The 19,516-nt window shown below is 40.8% G+C and overlaps 1 protein-coding gene across 1 annotated transcript in view; it reads left to right on the top strand.

Annotated features, from left to right (window-relative positions):
- Positions 1 to 19,516, top strand: part of VAV3 (vav guanine nucleotide exchange factor 3) — a 318,958-nt gene that overhangs the window by 255,029 nt on the left and 44,413 nt on the right. The window contains exon 20 of the mRNA XM_019479355.2: positions 11,530 to 11,666. Within this exon, the coding sequence (XP_019334900.1) occupies positions 11,530 to 11,666 (137 nt within the window). The remainder of the gene's footprint in view (positions 1 to 11,529; positions 11,667 to 19,516) is intronic.

Consider the following 19,516-nt stretch of genomic DNA (forward strand, 5'->3'; position numbering starts at 1 on the left):
AAAATCCACATTTTTCCATGATTACGATGAAACTTCACTATTATTCATATAGATATAGATATCTATATAAAATATTAAGTTCGAAAATTGGGGATTTTTTTTATCAGAGAAAACCAGGATCCCTGGTTATCAGAGAAATTATTTCCTACTGCATACCTCAGGTTATAGTTGATTGCTGACCTACTTTCAAGTCTTTCCCCAAAATATAGCTGGTAGAAAAAACAGGAAATATAGAAAAATTGAAGCTTCTAGTAATTCCAGGAAATCAAGGTTCAACCAAGGGAAAATAAGGATGGACTAGAGGGAGACCTCAAGTGCTGCTTCAAGAAGAAAATCAAAGAGATAAAGTGCTAGAACAAGTTGAGGGGGAACCAGGAGTGAATGAATTAAAGACGAATCAAAATGTCATTGGGAATAGATTTAGGACAGCAAAGTTCTGAATTTCTGTGTTAGATTTATTTGTCCTGGGGATGGCAGTTTTAAAGATTTATCCGCATGGAAATGGAAGGAAGAGAAATGTGAAGGTTTTTCAGTTGGATTTGTAAAGCTGTCAGTTATGGTAGGAAGAATGGAATGGTGGAGATCTGTTTTTTCCATACCCCACCAGAGAATTTTGCAGTCAAGCAAGAAACCTGTGCAAATGGTACAAAGAGAAACTATGAGGTTGATTCTATCTAAACTTCTGCACTCTTAGAACTTTAAGCAGTTAATGGGGGAAGGCTGGAGATGAATGTTAATTGTGTGAGAAGCTAGAATGAAACCATTGTGAATGCAGTTCCAAACGAAGGGCACAACCTGTTAACTGGCATATGCACAAGGAAAACTAATTGGATGTAAAACAAGAATGGCAGATTCAAGACTGAATCACTAGATCTTCATGATGATAATGGCTGTGAAGGTGGTCATGTGGAGATGGTTGATCATAAAAGTCAGCAATCAAATAAGGCTGTTCTGTTGTATGCTTGCATAGATTCATAGATGCTAGGGTCAGAAGGGACTTCAATAGATCATCGAGTCCGACCCCCTGCATAAGGTCTAGATGACCCCAGCTAGATACTCATCTAACCTCGTGAAGACCCCCAGGGTAGGGGAGAGCACCACCTCCCTTGGGAGCCCGTTCCAGACCCTGGCCACTCGAACTGTGAAGAAGTTCTTCCTAATGTCCAATCTAAATCTGCTCTCTGCTAGCTTGTGGCCATTATTTCTTGTAACCCCCAGGGGCGCCTTGATGAATAAATACTCACCTATTCCCTTCTGTGCCCCCGTGATGAACTTATAGGCAGCCACAAGGTCGCCTCTCAACCTTCTCTTGCGGAGGCTGAAAAGGTCCAGTTTCTCTAGTCTCTCCTCGTAGGGCTTGGTCTGTAGGCCCTTAACCATACAAGTGGCCCTTCTCTGGACCCTCTCCAGGTTATCCGCATCCTTCTTGAAGTGTGGTGCCCAGAATTGCACGCAGTACTCCAAATGCGGTCTGGCCAGTGCCCGATAGAGGGGAAGTATCACCTCCCTGGACCTATTTGTCATGCATCTGCTGATGCACGATAAAGTGCCATTGGCTTTTCTGATGGTTTCATCACACTGCCGACTCATGTTCATCTTGGAGTCCACTAGGACTCCAAGATCCCTTTCCACTTCTGTGCCACCCAGCAGGTCATTTCCTAGGCTGTAGGTTTGCTGGACATTTTTCCTCCCTAGGTACGGCACTTTGCATTTCTCCTTGTTGAACTGCATTCTGTTGTTTTCTGCCCATTTGTCCAACCTGTCCAGGTCTGCTTGCAGCTGTTCCCTGCCCTCCGGCGTGTCCACTTCTCCCCATAGCTTTGTGTCATCTGCAAACTTGGACAGAGTACATTTCACTCCCTCGTCCAAGTCGCTGATGAAGACATTAAAGAGTATTGGTCCAAGGACCGAGCCCTGCGGGACCCCACTGTCCACACCCTTCCAGGTCGAAACCCACCCATCTACCATGACTCTCTGGGTGCGACCCTCCAGCCAATTCGCCACCCACCGGACTGTGTAGTCATCCAAGTCACAGCCTCTTAACTTGTTCACCAGTATGGGGTGGGATACCGTATCGAAGGCCTTCCTGAAGTCCAAGTATACAACATCCACCCCTCCTCCTGTGTCCAGGCGTTTCGTAGCCCGGTGCATATCTCCAGTCAGGTTGTGAAGTCTTCATGGCAAGGACCATGACTTTGTGTATGCTCATACAGTACACTGCACAATGAGGTCACAACCCTGGTTGCAGTCTCTTGGGTGCTATAATACAAATGATGATGATGGTGGTGATGACTTAATCTTAGATTCACAAGCTTAAGTAAACTCTAGCATTCAGTTCCCAATCTATACTGGATTGGACCATTTCCACAGTTAGTGATACTGGAGGATCACATTTTTGGATAGTGAACCTGAATTTCCAAGGAAATATAAGGGGCTTGCCACTTCCTCATTGTTTGTCTTGCAGGTGAATGTGGTTTGAGAGATACTAACCTGAAAGAGTAAATTTGGAATAAAGGGTATGTCTGTAAGCACCCAGTCATGACTTCGGTGAAGCATAGATACACTCAACCAAGGTTTAAGTTAGGTAGCTCGAGTATTGGTAGTAGTCCTGTCATGGCAACTTGGAGCTCAGAGTGGCTTACTAATTGCTCAAGTATTTAAGCTGCTCCTTAGGTTCCAGCTTCTGCTGTATTGCATTCTGATCTGTTATAGCTTTACACTATTAGTACCTGAGCTAGCTAGTCTCAAACTAGCTTGTGTATGTATGTCTACCTTATGCAGTAGGCAAACTCCAGTGTATGCAGGGGCAGATCCAGAGGGAGTGCAGTGGCATGGTTGCACTACCCTTTCAGACCATGCTACAGGAACAGCAGCCCAGGACTTTTAAGTCCCTGAATCAGGCAAGAATTCCCACCCCCTCCCATCTCTTCTCAGCACTCTCTCTCTTCTCTTTTGTGCTCAGTGGCACATTCCCTCCTCTCCCATTCCCCACTTCCTCTGTCAGCCACTTCCACTGTGCCCAGCTGACCCAGAGGTGTGGGGAGCTCCAGAGCTACTCATACTCAGCTCCAGCTGGGCTGCGGAGGGAGCTGCACTTGGCTGGGGACAGCAGCAGTGGGAGGGTTCCCTCTCTCATCCACATCCCCTCGGGTGTTCCTCACCAGCCTGACAGCAAGCGCATGGAGGGGGAACCCATCTGCTACTGCTGTCCCCAACTGAGCCCAATTCCCTGTGCAGCCACTCCCTGTAGCCCCAGCTGGGCAGGAGTTGGGCAGGCATGGCTGAGATAGCAGCAACAGGAGTAGATCTCCCTGGCCCCTTCCTGCATCTGGAGCTGTAAGTAGAGAGGGTGAATGGGGGGAATGGGAAGGAAAAGGAAGTGTTGCAAGCACAGAGGGAAAGGAAAGAGAAGCTGAGAGCTGGGTGGAAGAGATTCTTACCTGATTCAGGGACTTGTTAAAAAAAAAGTTCCCCATTGCTGCTCCCATGGTGTGGTTTGCCCATTCCAGGAGGGAGGCTGGAAGTGTAGCACTGGTCGCTGCTTCTGCACCCACTTTTTTAAAATCCAGAGTCTGCCTGTGAGTGTAAGCCTTACCTAAAGTATTTTTGTGGGGATTGGGACTATATGCTACAAGCCAAGGTGGTGGAAGGCCGGGGCTAATGGGGCTTAGCACCCCCAAACTAATTTCATGGCAGCTGGTGGCAGCAGCAACACCATCGCTATGCCCCGCTGTCGCAGCGCCATGCCCAGTGCCCCCACCGCCGTTGCATACAGCACCAGCATGCACTGGCCCCACAGTTGCCCTGTGGGAGGGAGGGGCAGGGGTCAGCCCCTCAAATAATATTTTCTTCCACTGCCCATGGTCAGTAGACGTTGGGTCTTTAGATCAAGCCCCAGATATTTGATGACTTAGGGTGCCTGTACACGAGCAGGGAGGCTGGTCTGATGTGTTGTAATTGTAATTCCAGCATGTTGGAACAGACTCAGTTAATCGAGTCTGCTGGAGCATGACAATTACCATGTTCCAGCAGCCTCCTGCATCTCATGCATTAGTGCCCCTGTATTTAAAATGGCATTTGACAAGCTTTAGATAAAGTGCCCTGGACACCATTTTGAAGCATGGAGGCACTGATACACAAGATACATCAGGCACTTTATTAGAGTGGTTCTAATTAAAGCCCCCTTCCTCCTCCCCCCTCCCCCCCCCCCCACACACACACACACTCCCAGAGCATGTGTATAAATGCCCTTAGAAACAGACCAACTGAGTCGGACTTACGCTTTTCAAGATTCATGTTAGCTTTTACTGAACTTTTCAGTACGAACAGTGCTCATTTTACATAGTTCTGGAAATAGTAGATAGTATATCTGTAAATTTGCTGATATGCCCCATTTTTCCTATATGTTATTCTATTATCCTGCATGATAAAATGATCTGTACTTAAGGCCTAAATTAGCAGTTCCCAACCTTTATTTGCTGCAACTTGCTGCTGGGAGCAGAGCATGGTGGTGGTGGCCTGGGGGTGAGAGAGCTCCCGGCATGAGGCGCAGCTTGTCTTTTGTGTGCAGTGCCACCGGAATTGCCCCCCCCCCCCCCGCGACCCTGATTTGGGTCACGGCCCAAGGTTGGGAACCACTGGGCTAAATCAAGATTTTGAGTGTTTCGCAATAATAGGGTCTAATGTCTATTCTGAGAGATGAGATGGGTTATAACTGTGCAAGCATTATATCTGTTTTAGATAGGAATAGTGTTGCTATATTTTATTCTCGCACAAGCATCTTTAATTGAAGCTAGGGGACTTTCAGTAGTGTTTGTAGTTAGAGGGATTTTTTAAGACACAAATATACGCATCGTTTTAAGTGCCTGTGATTCCAAATACAGTTGGTATCCTTGCATAATTTTCATAATGTCAGACAGTATGGAATATGTTTGCCTTCCAGAAGTACTTGTAACTTGCTATTAGCAAATCAATACGATATGACATAGGAAAAGCTAAGCAGTTTTTTGTGTACTCATTCTCTTTGCCACCATTTATTCCCAGCCATTTCTTCCATGAATATTTGTGAGATATAGGTAGGCTTGGCAGAATTTGATTTTTATTTTTTTATAATTTTGACAGCTAATATCGATGTTTACTTTTAAGCATTTATTTTGATTTATCAATTTAAGTTAAATTAATGACCAAAAAATCTTCTGCCCCGTGATGGCAAAAAAGGAACAAAAAGGCCAAGAAAACACCAAAACTTGTATCCTTTCTAACTAGAGTCTTTCTCCCCATGTACCAGTGCCACCAATAGGCTGCTTTGCCTCTTTTTCCAGTCTCTCCCTGGTTCTCTGCAGCTGAGTTGTCCCACTCAGGCATCAGGAACTCCCTGCCACTGCTTCATACACCTTCCTCCAAGGCCTCTGCTTCTGGTCCAGTTTGAATATTCTTTCCCATCTCCCTCCCTCTAGGTAGGGTTTTAAGTAGCCTGTTATCTCCCTCCAATCTACTTCCCAGCTCCTATGAACAAGTACCTAATTGCTTAATTGACAGGTCATTAGGCTGCCCGCCGTTTTCCTCTTTAAAGAAACGAGCCCTCTATACTTTAGCCTGTGACTTCCTTCTGCTCTTCCCCTCTATTTTCAATTATTAATCATGGAAATTTTTTTTTTGTCAGGCTATGAGTGTGAGATGAAATGGACATTTGTTGATGTTTACCAATAAAACTCAAATCCTGCCAAACCTATATATGTAATGCACTCTATTTTATGTTGATGGGCCCTCGGACCAAAAAAAGGCTATGCCTTGACCCAGACTATACACTTACCTAAATTTAATGAAAGTAATGCTCATTAGCCACAGGAAAAGCTTGTAATGAGATTGTTGCATTCTCTAAAGGCTTGTTACTTTGTTTCTTAGAATGCTTATCCTAGTAATAGCACTGCTGAAATATAGAGGACCCAGTGAGTTCAAGGTTGCTTTAGGACAGGTGTATTGAATATGGCCCATGGAACCATTTCATTCTGCTCATGAGGTTCCTGGGTGGGGGCAGGAATCTGGGGGCAAGACAAGTGTGGGTGAGGCCCACTACCTAATTTCAGGGTTTGGAGCCCATTTAGGGACCCGTATTAGTGGCAGTAGGGTGAGCAGTTGCTGAATTAACCTCTGCGGGTCCTTGAGCTGACACAGAGGCTCAGGCATCCAAGGCATTTAACACCATCGCTGCTTGTCCTTTTGTTGTGCGGTGGGGTTGGATTCAGTCTTCAAGGAACCCCATAGTCCAGATGCAGCCTGAGAAGCCAAACAAATGTAACATCCCTGCTTTTGAATCCTTGTAATTAATGATTCCTAGTTGGTTGCACCATTAATGTAGAGTTAAGTAGTGAGTATTGAGAAGTTATCTTACAAGTGAGGCCAGAAGTTCCTATGTGCTTAAGCTTATGTGAATAACCCATGTTTCTTATAACATAACATAGGTAACAATGTGGATCGACTGTGTGTTGAACAGAAGCAATTTATGTTCTTATTCACTATTTTATATGAACGGATTATGCTGTAGTTGAAATTCTGTGGGAAGAGCTTTAATAGAAGGAAGAAAAGGATATTCAGCATGTTCAAATTCCTGGGTGATGTCATAATTTGCTATACTATAGTCATCAAGTTCTGTAAAACTTTCATCTTTTTTTCCCTATATATTAAAATGATGGTCAAGAGACAGCTCCCTCCACTGAAACTTTTCCTATCTTGAATAATACATAATATCTTCCAGTTCATTGCTTTAACATCTTTAATTGATAGAAGTTATTTGCATGTCTGGATTTGCTGGGATCTCACATTAGTTTATGGACTTTGATTCAGGCAGTTCCATCATTGGAGATTGGAGGTTCTTTTTTAAGTCCTTCATTAGAACTTACTATGGTGGTTCTCACTTTGAGTATCTGAGTCGCTTCCCAGACCTTGTGAAAATCTCTCTGTGGAGTAGATATTTATGTTCTCAAACCTCGTGTTAGGCAGGGTACACAGTGCACCAGGGAAAATAATTTTAATAGTCATTACTACATTACTAATCTATGCAAGATAACACTTTTATGATTTGGCAGACTGAAAGTTTGATGTTCTTGGATTAAATATATTAAATGCTCACAGATTACAGGAGCAAGTAATGGCATGATAATTTGTTGCATCTTTACTTCCAGTCTAGTTGAAGGAAAAACAGTTGCACTTTTATTTGAAATTTCATTTTGAAATGCCAGTATTCTCAGAGCTGGAACTTGTCTTTCAAATTCTTTTATTTTAGCTACAAAGCATATTTCATAAACTAGATTGAACCTAAAGTCTTAATAACAGCAACAGCTGCAGAACAAAAAAAAAAAACGGGGTTTTGCTATGTATGCATATGCCTGTGGTAGTACCCCTTAGAGCCTGGACCTGGACCTATAAGGTACTTAGTGCCCCCAACTCCCAGTGAAGCTTGCAAATTTAGTAGAGGATGCTTATTGCCAGTGTCACCTGGCAGAACTACTATATGGTGCATATGGCAAGCATCAGTTTTGGTATCAATAATGCATCCAAAAATGGATAGGTCACTGAAATTAACACAATACTTAACAGGAAGCAAAAGATCTTCAAATATGATTATTTGTGCTGCCATCATGCATTGTAGAACTAAAATGGGTCTTTCTTTTTTAAGGTACTGTACAAATACATAGTAAAAAAGTCATCTCAGCTCAAAGACCTTACAATCTGAGTATAGGACAGGAGGTAACAAATGGATGGGAGCACAATATAGCCAGTATGATAGGCAGTGTTCATAGCATGTTGCCAGGTTAACTGTCTTTTCAGGTTTCGCAGCAAAGGAAAATTATAAGAGAGGACATGAAGGAAAATGAGAGAGTGTTGCTGAGACTAAGACTAAAAAAATAGATCCAAATCTATTCAAGTTAACAGGGTTCTTCCCAGTGACTTCAGTCTGCGACTTCAAACTAAATACTTCATTCTTGTTTAAGCAAAGTGGGTTTTGCTAGTGATTACTGAAGGATGTGGGCTGAACTGAATAAAGTGTGTTTTAATTATATGCAAGAATTCTAGGTTTGGTGTAGTTTAACATGATCAGTCCTGTGCTCCTTTTTTTACAATTCTGTTGTTTGACAAAAGAGGTCATAGGAAAGTAGGGCTGGAAGGGAAATCATAAGGTCATCTGGTCCAGAGCAGGAGCATACCTGAGTGTGCCATCCCAGTGCTCTTGAAAATTTCCAGGGACTCCACAACCTCCCTAGTAGCATATCCTTATGCTAGGTAGGCGCATTCTGAACACAATTGATCGGTTTCTTTAGAATTGCTGAGTATCCCTGCACTTTCAGGTAAAATGAAAATGGATAATACAATGTGCTTCATTTAAAGTCCATAGCCTTTGGATTGAAAAAAGACCATGTACTTACCTCAAGTAGACACTTACCCAAATTTAATGCAAGCAGTGCTTGTCAGATATGCAGTGCTGTCAGTGCTGTGCTAATAGCAGCCACAAGACACTCACTCCCATCATTTTCAAGACTTCTAATAGTTTTGGAGGCTGCTTCTAGAAGCAGCCACCATGGAAGTGGCTAACTCTTATCATTTTCAAGGCTTCTAATTATTTTCAAGGCAGCTGTTTGTGGTGCAGTTAAACTGAACACGATTTAAGCTACAAAGTAGATAATGGGGGTGAAGAAGTGACATTTTTCACATGATCTGTCCCTTGAAAGCACTCTACAGACATGACTTAACATGTGCATGGCTGCGCGGTGCTTTTAAAATGGCTAGTTGTACAAAAAATTAACCATTGTCAATTGAGGTATTATATTAAGGTGCTCTGCTTTAGAGCACCTTAGGGAGCTTGTGTTCCCTTAAAGATTAATCTTTCATGGAGCGGTGGGGGCAGGCTGGTGCAAGCACCAGCCCAGCCCTGCCCCTGGGGATGTCAGTGGGGAGGGAGAGGGAAGTGAGTAGCATGTTGCTGCTGGCTTGCCCAGCCTGAGCTGGATGGGGTGGGAGGGAGGCGGGGTCTGTTGGGTTGGGTGAGGAGTGGGGTCTAACTCATGGTGCTGTATGTAAAGCACCATGAACTTATGTAGGCACCCTTAAGGGGTTTATTCATCTAACCAATATGCAGATGATTTATATTTGTTAAATATAAGCAATAGAGAAAAAACTGGGGTTAGCATCATGGTATGCATTTAAGGTGATATGCATATAAATGAAGTGCACTGTAAGATCATACATGTTGCTGGTTAATTTACCAGTTCCAAGTGTTGACATTTTTATTGTTAAGAAAGTAGGGTCAACAGTGAAACATTTAGTCATCTTAATTTCATCTCCTGATGAGAACACTGCAAGGGTGACATTTAAGTATACTGTATGCACATGCTATAAACATTTGAGTAAGATAAACTAAAATCACCTGATGTGACATTTCATAAAGCAAATAATTTTTTAACATAAATTTGCTTAGACTTCAAATTAGGTCTCAAAGGTGAAAGGTGCCAGCACATGCTGGCAGCTCATTTATCAGGTATGCAATGCTGTCTTCTAATGTATTGCCACAGGGAAGCTTTATTGCATTAGGACAAAGTTATCAGGCTTGTAAATAGGTACTAATCTATATTACTGCAGTCATTCTTTTACAGCATTACTTCCATTCAACATCCCACACAGACAAAATTTGTTTGTGATGAATCAGTTACATCAGTATATCTTCAGAAGGGTGGCAACCTGATTAAATATATAAATAAAGCCAGAATTGGCATTTTTTCTAGATGTTATAAAGATATTTAATTGATTTTTAGTTCTAAGTGTACTCAGTAACATCATTTACTCAGTAATGTCGTTTAAAGTAGTAGTAATTATTCCATTTCTAAAAGCAAGTCAAATTGTATAGAGATGTTATGGTTTTGTCAGCATTTGGCTTGGTATTTAGTCATACTTATTGAAAATACTGTTGGTTGGTTACTTTTGTGCTCCATGCAGTTAGTGTTTTATATCAAATCAAATTATGGGTGTCCGTATCTCTGAGTATAAATATATGATAGTAATGAACTTTGCAAACAAAAATTGAAAGCCAGGTTTTAAGTCCAGCGATTCCTTGTCTCAGGAGCAAGATGTTAAATTATGTCAACTCAGAAAACTGAACTTTGTTTTTTCTCATATGTTTTTATGAGGTTATTCTAGTAGTTAACATGATTTCTACAAAATGGATCAATTGGATTACCTAGTAATTCTAGCAGTCTTTAACTCCCAGGTTTAGTGACATACAACTAAATTGGATAGCGGTGTAAAAGATAAATATAAAAATAGATCTGTATTTTTTAACAGAATCTTTGTGACAGTTCACAAAGTGGGGAAAAAAGTGTGTTGCTGAAAAATTTAAAGTCATTTTTATGTTTCTTGTATTTGTTACACAGTGAGCACTTGTTTCCTCTGATCATTTTAGGGTACTTCTGTAACGCTGCATTGCAGTGATTTGAATGCAGTATACCAACCATCTAATATTTCACTTGTCTTTTGAACAATGTCTTTTCTTACATAGTTGTAAAGAGCTGAAGTCCCTGCACTGATTTCCTGCTGAAACACCCAAAATTATCTACTCCTGCTGAAATAAACATTTTTATAATTTATTTGAGTACTTAAGAAGAGAACTCTTGAACTATACTTACAAACAATGATTTTGGTCTATATATAGGTAATAAGAATAATCTTTCATATGAGCAGTTTGTGTCTCAGGAGGTGGATTCACACCTTTAAATTATATCACAGTTCCACTGTCCAGATGCAGCTAATATTGGTGCAGTAAGCCAGAATACATCCATGTATACTGTTCCTGAAAATGAAATGTTGAACTGTAGCGTCAGTTATTGTGTATATCCAAAAACACTTAAAAATAAGTCTGTCTGTCTGTTATTCCAGAAACATGGAATGATTGTCACTATTATTGTCTCAGACATGTTCTCATTAGTGACTGTTCTTTAGTAACACTGGTTCCAGCTTGGAGAGTTTCTCTCTGTCTTAAGTATTACTTCATCACATCCATCAAATTTTTGTTTTGAATTATAAAGATAACCTTAAAAGATGAACCTTTATACCAGTTTGATATATGTATAAACAAAGAGATGAGCCTCTTAATCATCTAATGTCCCCATGAGGGAAGAAGTAGGAAGAAGGGATGTTGCTGATGAAAAAAATTGATTCTTTTCTATTAAGCTGTATGTGCCATACTTTTAGAAGTAAGCAGCTGTCTAAAGAAAAACGCTTTTCTTGAACTAAAAAAAAAGGGATGAGATGAGAAAAATTTCCTATTTCATTATTTGTTGAAATAGCAAGTACAGTAGCCTTTGAATAAGGTGTTACTGTTTCCCTAGTCTGTCTCCCAGACTGCTACTTACATACATGATGGTATTACTTTTAGCCTTTCAAAATTGATAATATTTTAATTATTATTTTATGGCATGCATCCCAGAATGCTATAGATTATTGTGTCACTGATCAAAAAACATATGTTGTTTTATTTTGCAGGCTTACCAAAAATGCAAGTCATTAGAAGCTACATTGGGGTACCTCAGCCTGATCCACTTGATGGCCCTCCATTGCACATCCAGATTGGAGAAACTGTTGAACTCATCAAAGGAGACGCACATAGCTTCTTTTGGCAGGTATAGGTCATATTAGCAAATGGCCCCATTCCATCGTCCCAGGAAATAACTCATCCACTTTTTACGTTGAAGAACCAAACATATTTTTCCCGCATTTTATCCCAGCTAAACCATTGATATATCAGTCTCTACTTTTCAGACTGCAGCAATTCTTAGAGTGTCCAAGGGACTGATTTTGCATCCCAATCAAATGCAGATCCCAGTGAGTAAGTTTGCAAGATTCAGCCCTTGGTATGAGGCATTTTATATAGATGACCATAAGGTATGGACTTAAGGTCCAGCAGCAAGAGAACCCTGTGAGTTTTCAAATCAAGAATTGTTCCACATAATGGAACTGAGGACCACAGAAGCTAGAAAAATGTTTTTGACCAAACTTGAATAGGAAAATTACTTAGAGGGAAAATACCTACCAAAGGCTGAGCTATCAGTGAGCTTGTTTTTAGGAAGCCCAAGTCAAATAATGAGACTTTTATATGTATAGGACAGGTATAATGTATTGGTTGGATAAAAAGAGTTGTTGCTATAGCAACTCTATCTCATGATTCAAATGCTACTTTTAGTACAGTGATTACTTTCTTAATCAAACACTCAAAATAGAGGTTTAAACTGCTGCAGCTTTCACAATTTGCTTTCAGGATGGATGCTTATAGTTTGTGTTCTGTGTTTCTTGTTTATATTTTCTTGTTTGTTTTTAATTTTGATAGAAGTGTTTCAAGTACATGACAGAAAAATTTGGATACTGGTCATAGTGGGGCATAGGTGAAGGTAAGATAGAGAAAAAGGTACAACTCCAAGGTATTACAGTATTAAGTCTGGTGTGCCTGTTCCTGTGTCTTGTAATTGAGACTTCTGTGAGACATCAACAACCAGATGAACATTATGGTTCAAGCTGATTGAATCTGTTTGGTGCCAAAGGCCTTTACATTTGACTGGTTTCAGTGAGAGTTGAGTATTCTTGATACCTGGCAATAACAGGCCCATGTCCCATCCTACATATATCCTTATTTATAAATGCTATATACTGATCTCACAGGATACAGAAGCAAATGCACAAAAGAATTGCCAGCACCCTCTGCATATTCCCATGATTTTAGAATTTGTGGATCATGGGTCCTCTCTACACAGTATAGAGACTGCACAAATAACTGGTGAATTGCACAATTATCCGGAGACCAGCTACTTGTGCAAAGTAGCTATGATACAATAAAAAGTTCCGAGGAGCTATAAAGGTCTAGCTATAGCTATAGCTCCACCTCCACCTGGAGCTTCAGATGTTTCCAAATCATTTGGCGGGCATCCTATGTGTAGGCCCAAACCTGGAGGCTTGGGGTTTGGATGCTCCTGAGTTTTGCTTGTGCTCAGCCATATGGCTGCAGGAGCAAGCTAGGGAGGAGTCTCCCATTTCCATAAAGTGGGCATAAAGCTAAGGTTTTCTCACAGGAAATGAATGTGAAAGGGTAACTTTACATTACTTATGCAGGTACTACCCCATGCCAGAAAAGTGGTTATCCCCTATCCCTGGGAAAACCACTCTGGTGATCCTGTCTTCCCCATGCAGGAGTTGGACTCCAGCAAGCGAAGAAAGCTTTTCTGTTTGTGGTGCTGTGGCTGCGGAGGTTTGGGACTTGGTTCTCACTCACTAATAAACTACAGTGAGCAATGTGGAGTAAGTGAGAGGTGGATTTATTTGCATATTCTCAGTATATGCAAAATATATCCATTGTATTCTGGTTCTTGCATTCTCACAGAAGTCTGAGTTACAAGACACAGGTCATCATCTTGTTTGCTTTGTATTGCTCACCATGGCTGCGCAGTGAGTGAATGAGAACTGGGTTAAAATTGAAGAACTGTTATCACATACCTGGCAGCACTGTTCCCCCAGACATGCAGGAGATTCCTGGCTTTGGGCCTAACTGGCTTGTGTGATAGTCCACCTATGGGTACAGGGGGGACCTAGGAGTGGGCATGTCAGGAGGTGTAATTGCATGAATCATACATTAGATTCCATCATTTCTTTACTTCCATGTGTGGAGGGAGAGAGAGAGTCTCACAATCCCTCTGGAATATAAAAAATATACAATTACCTGGTGGTAACTTTGTGCTGTTATAGTGCACTATGGAACTGTTCAAAACGGTTTGTAAATGTTGTTCTAAGTTCATGTAGAGAATTTTTTCTTGTAAGGCTTGATCCTGTAAGATACTAAGTACTCTGGTTTGATCCAGAGTTACTTGAGCAGATTCTTAACTTTAATCCTCTGCACAGCTGTAGCTTTCACACCTGAAGCTAAACAGCTGCTTACATAGTTCACTGGATCAAACCAGAATTCTCAGCCTCTTGCATACTGAGTTCATGGCTACATGCTGTCATCTAAGTCATCTGTCATTTTAGTCTATTGGATACCTTCTTCAATAGTACTTCATGTTTGCCATGTTAAAGGATTTAGGATTCAGAAAGTTGCCCTGTTTGGTGAGCAGAGACTGGTAAGTGGGTGAATCTGAGTGCTAGTAACTATCTGCCTAACAATCTTACTAGTAGCCTTAAACCTTAATGGGAACTGTCATCTCCATTAGCATCTTTCAGGCAATCTTTTTCCTTACAATCAATATTGTCACAGACCAACTCACTATAGTTTTTTTTCTTCTGATTGCCAACTTGAAATATATATAAAAAAGTAAATACAGAGCAGGTTTTATTCCAGGGAATTTTTGGAATAATTTATGGTTGACCTGATAGACCGTAATGGTTAGTATGCGCTTTTAAATTGAGGAGCTCACCTTTTAGAAGTTCAAATGTTAGCATTTAATAAATATTAAGGTACAGTTCATATATAATGCTTACATTTTGTACAGCATATCAGCAAAGCACAACCACCATATGATGATTTCCTCCTTTCTCTTGTAGGATGTTTTCCTCCTTTCTCAAAATACAAACAAGTGTATTTTGATAATTGTTAAGAAAACACTGCCAAATTAAACATTTCATGTGTTTGATTCTAACAGCACATTTTTTTGACCACGCCCTGCCACTCAGTTAAGACTACATGAATGTGATTCCTCCTCCTACTTTTCTGATAAAAACATGAATAATAATTTTCCCCTAGAGAGCAGTAAATTCTGGATGATGATTGGTGGTCATTCTGAGTGAGTAGGCAAAGAGATGCTCAGCATCTGTACTCTCTCGATTGAGCCATAGAAAGTACATTCATGGGTAAGCAGGAATATAATTTCTTTTTATATTGTGTCCTAAAGAGAAAAGGTTTGCCACAGCAGGTTACTTCACTACCTCCAGCTTAATACCTGGATTTGGTCACAATTTGAAATGAATGAGTTGATCTCATGCTAGTGTTCATAAATACTCGTCAGTATAACTAGCTTTCTTTTACTCAGTCAAGGCACAAGAGTGAAATAGCTACAGTGCTTGCTTTAATGTGTTTCATGCTGGCACTATTGATCCTTCACTTCTACAAGCAGTAAAATCACTTACAAAATTAATTAAATAAGAAAGCGAGAAAAGGAAGAGAAAATTTGGTGTTTTAAATGGAAATTTCAGACCCTGCTCATGAGCACTGCTATTTGGTTCAGCAGTAATAGTGCTTCTTTGAAGTAGAGTCTGATTTTTATTATAGATGTGGGGTTTTTTCTTTAGAGTTTGTTCAGAATAAATTGGCACTTACTATACCTGGGGAGGAAGCTTTCAAGGGTGCCAGGATGCATAGCATATGATGTGATGTAATTCTGGCTGTACAGGTTTCTGTTGCAATTACACACTGTCCTTGGGGCAGTTGTGTTTTCCACGAATGCTAGAAGAATACAAATGTTCATTGTACTGGTTTCTTCCACTGTCAAAAACCACCCCTCTTTGATAAAGATTTGGGCCTATACTAGTTCCCTGCTATTACAGAAACCCTTGTAAATGTCACTGTAGTCAATGTTCCCTTAACATTTTCATTATATTCATTATAACATCCTTAAAAAACATTATCTATTCTGGGAAAAATTGTTCTTTGACATAAAAATAGAGCTTTATGTTTTGGTAGACATCTTTCTAAAGTCTAGTATAAAGTGGAACTTATCAGGGATAAAGTACAGTACTGTTCAGTTAGGTCAGTTTACTAGAAGAAGGCAGGATAACTGAAATAGGTAGTAGTATGAGATGCCTCATTCATGTCAGACATCAGTCACTGAGTCATAATTATATTGGTCATCTGGAAAGAATCTTGCATTATTTGGGAATTTACTTCTGAAAATACAAACACTACCCTTGGAAATCTGCATTTGTATTTTTGAGGGAGTACTTGTTTTACTGTGGTTATCTAGTCAGGAAAGCTTGGGAGGAGAAAACTGATGGGCCTGTATGCATTCTCCTGGAATCTTTCTGTTTCATCTTCTAATTGAATCAAAATAAATTCTGTAGAGAGCCAGTCAAATTAGGTCTGTCAGCATATGATATTATTTATGGAAATTATAGCTAGCAGGCTTAAATGGGAAAAGGCTGTGGAAGGTAATGTTAAGTAATTAGCTAAATTTCCATAGACATTTATAGTTTGTGTGAAAGGCCTAGTGTTTAGCTAATCTCTGTATGACTTTTGGCCTACTCACCTTTGAGAATTGTGTGGTTAAGGGTCTTTTTCATTTATATTGAATGACGTAAATTGTGTGAGTTTTGCACTTTTATTCTTCCTCTTTTGAAAATCCCCAGTAAGACTAATTTTTATGCCTGATATTTATGTGTGTCTGATATTTTTGTATATTTCTTTTTAAATGAACGTATATGAATGAACTATTTTAAAATTTTATGTTGTTAAAAAGAAGCCTTTAAAAAGGGTCATGTGAAGTTTATATGCAGAGCTTGTTTCATAAAGGTATGCTGGAATACCTCAACAGACCAATATATTGGCAATGTAAATCCAGGGTGATTCGCTAATAGTCAACACCCTGAAAGATGCTTTTGTCCTAATAAGCATTTGATGGTTTCCTATTGGATAATGATACTGTTATGAACCCACTCATATTTTAGGATGCCTGTGGGATGTGAATGTTTTCTTGAGTTTGTTTTACTAATATGGTATGTGTGGTCTTGTTGAAAAGCCAGTTTTATGCTGTATTCACTTATGTTGCTTTAATTGCTGTGTGGACTATCTTATGCTGTCTGTATATATTTTTATGATTTTGGATGTAGTTTAGTCGAAGGAACTGAGGATTGCATCTTTAGAAAAGGGAATAGGCAAATATCTCTTCCCATTGTGTTACTAAGGCAAGAACAATTGCTGCTCCCAAATGCAAGGCAGAAGGGGTTATTGTTGGGATGGGAATCCACAGCACTGTCTGACTACATTGGGAAAATCAAGCCTTTAATAAATAGCAAAGGCATTTGAGAGTAATGGGCCATTATCTAGAGGAATTCCAGAAGACTGAGGAAGGAGAGAATTGATTCTGAGACTCATTGTGAGTAATTAGGACAATGCTGGGGTAGGGAAGTCAGGAGAGGGGCTGGTTTGACCTCAGTGAGGTGGTTTGGGTATTTGGATTTTTCCAGGCTCTGAGAGAGTCCAAATCAGAAGTGGATTAAGATTTATTCAGGCCCTGGGCAAATGGAAAATTGGAGGCCCCCCACATCCCATTATAAACATGAATGTATTAAAAAGCATTAATAAATAGACCTGTTAAATGTTTACACAGTGCACTGATAAATAAAGCACAACACACAAAATCAAAATTAACAACTTGATTTTGCCACACACAAAACTGAATAAAACAACTGTCTTAGGAAAATTATTCGGATGCATGGGATCACCTTAAATGTATAATAAATAGCACAAAGGACTGATGTGTTAGTTTAGTGGTTATGTAGACTCTTGTTTGACTATTTTTTTAAATACACATTTTACATTGTACCTACACTATAGTAAACTATTATAAGAAAAATACAGGCCCTATCAATAGCCTTGAGTATGAGTCTAAGAATACTGTTAGTGATTCTTGCAATTAAAATAAGGCAGTAGGCCTACACAATGCATCTCAATTGTTTATGATTCCTGAAACATTAAATGTGTGCTAAACTTCATATACTGCATCTGTCTGCCCCTCTATTTTATATATATCCATTACACCTGTGTTTAATGCTACCATCACATAATTACGTAACCAAGATATGATCAAATACAAACATAAAATCTGATGAGAATGTATGTCTTATCTTTTAAATGATTAGTTTCTTCTGAGCTTTGAGAGAGGAGAGATCTTGTACAATGTCCTCAAAGCCAATTTGTTGCACCAGTCCTGATTCAACTGCCATCAGAGACAGGGCTTCAGATGCCTCTGCGTGTTGTTGATCTCAGTTTTTATCCTATGATGGTGGGAGCACTTGAAATAAGGTTCGTGGAATAAGCTTTAGTTCAAGTGCTGCCACCACTGTTTTTAAGTGTGGGGACACTGACACATGAGAGACTGTGGTACTTTAATTAGAGCAGCTTTTAGAATAGCTCTAAATAAAGCGCCACCCCCCCCCATCCCCAAAGCACATGTAAAAGTGCCGAGGGGCAGCTGCCTTAGCCTGTCCAGCAGGGCTGAGGTCAAGGGGGAATGTGTGAGCTTTCCTGGCTGCCCAGGGCTGGGTGGTCTTTGGACCAGGTTCCCAGCTGCACGCGGCTGTCGCACAACCTAGGACCCAACACGTCTATGCCTCTCTGTGTCTCTGTCTGTCTTCCCCTCACTCCCAAGCCACAGCCTCTCCCAGCCCTGCTGGTGCCTCTCACTCCTGACCACAGTATTCCTCAGGCTGCCAGGGTGTTTCTCACCCATTGTCTGCCACAATTTGCATTTTCACTGACTGGCATATTGGCTTCTGGGATAAGTCATCCTCAAAGAAGAATCAAACTGGCCAGGAGGCATGCTCCATTGTCCTTGTAGCTCAGTACATAGCAAATGCAGTCAGACTGGTAAAACCACCACTATAAGCTATTTTTTATTAATTAGACCAACTAACATATTTGGAAAATTTCTTTTTTTTGCAAGCGTTTAGATACAAATGCCCTTTTCAGGTAGAGGGAGCATGTGCAGGTGTTTTGTGCTCTTCCTGGATCATCCAGGAAGGCAGACAGTCCCCAGCAAACAATGTGCAGCCTACCTCTGCCCTGTGCACAAATCTGGGGGGCAAATGCCTCCCCTGGCCCAGGGGTGCATGCAGTGACAGGGAGCTGCCCCTCCTCCCACCTCCCAAGCCCCTTAGATGAGCCACCCGTGCCTCCGTTCTGCTCCCTGCCTTAGCCATGCACCTCCCTGACTGGGGCTGGACAGGGCCATGTCCCTAGTTCCTGCTCCTGCCCCAGCCTCCTCCCTTACCATAGGGGCTTCGATTTGCCCTTCCCCCCACATACCCCCTTTTCCCCTCCACAGACTTATTATGGTGCATTAAGTTGCTTTCTGCTGGGTGGTGCAGCTGCTCTCTGACAGGCTCCTGGCCACCTGCATGCCTGCGGCCAGTCCTGCATATGCACATATGCATGCCGTGCTGCCTGCTTCTCGGTCCTGGGGCTCCAATTTGCAGAAGGCCCCTGGGCCAGTGCCCACCAGGCCTGGGCATTAATCTGTGTATGGTCCAAATCTCCAGCAGTCATGGCTGGCAGAACTCTTTGAGGAGCTAGGTTGTAACCAAGTGAGAGAGTAAGAATCTTTACTTGTCTTTCTTCTGTGTTCAAACTAGGTAGTCATTTATTCATCTCTAATTCCTTTCTCTTATATACTAAATCATTTTGTTGTTTTGTCTCTTTACTGATTATTTTTGGTAATGAATGATCTCAGGTACAGACATTCAAAAAGCCCGAGACAGAATCAATCTAAGTTACGCATCT

Source organism: Alligator mississippiensis, chromosome 5 (genome assembly GCF_030867095.1).
Source record: "Alligator mississippiensis isolate rAllMis1 chromosome 5, rAllMis1, whole genome shotgun sequence".
Classification (NCBI taxonomy): domain Eukaryota; kingdom Metazoa; phylum Chordata; order Crocodylia; family Alligatoridae; genus Alligator; species Alligator mississippiensis.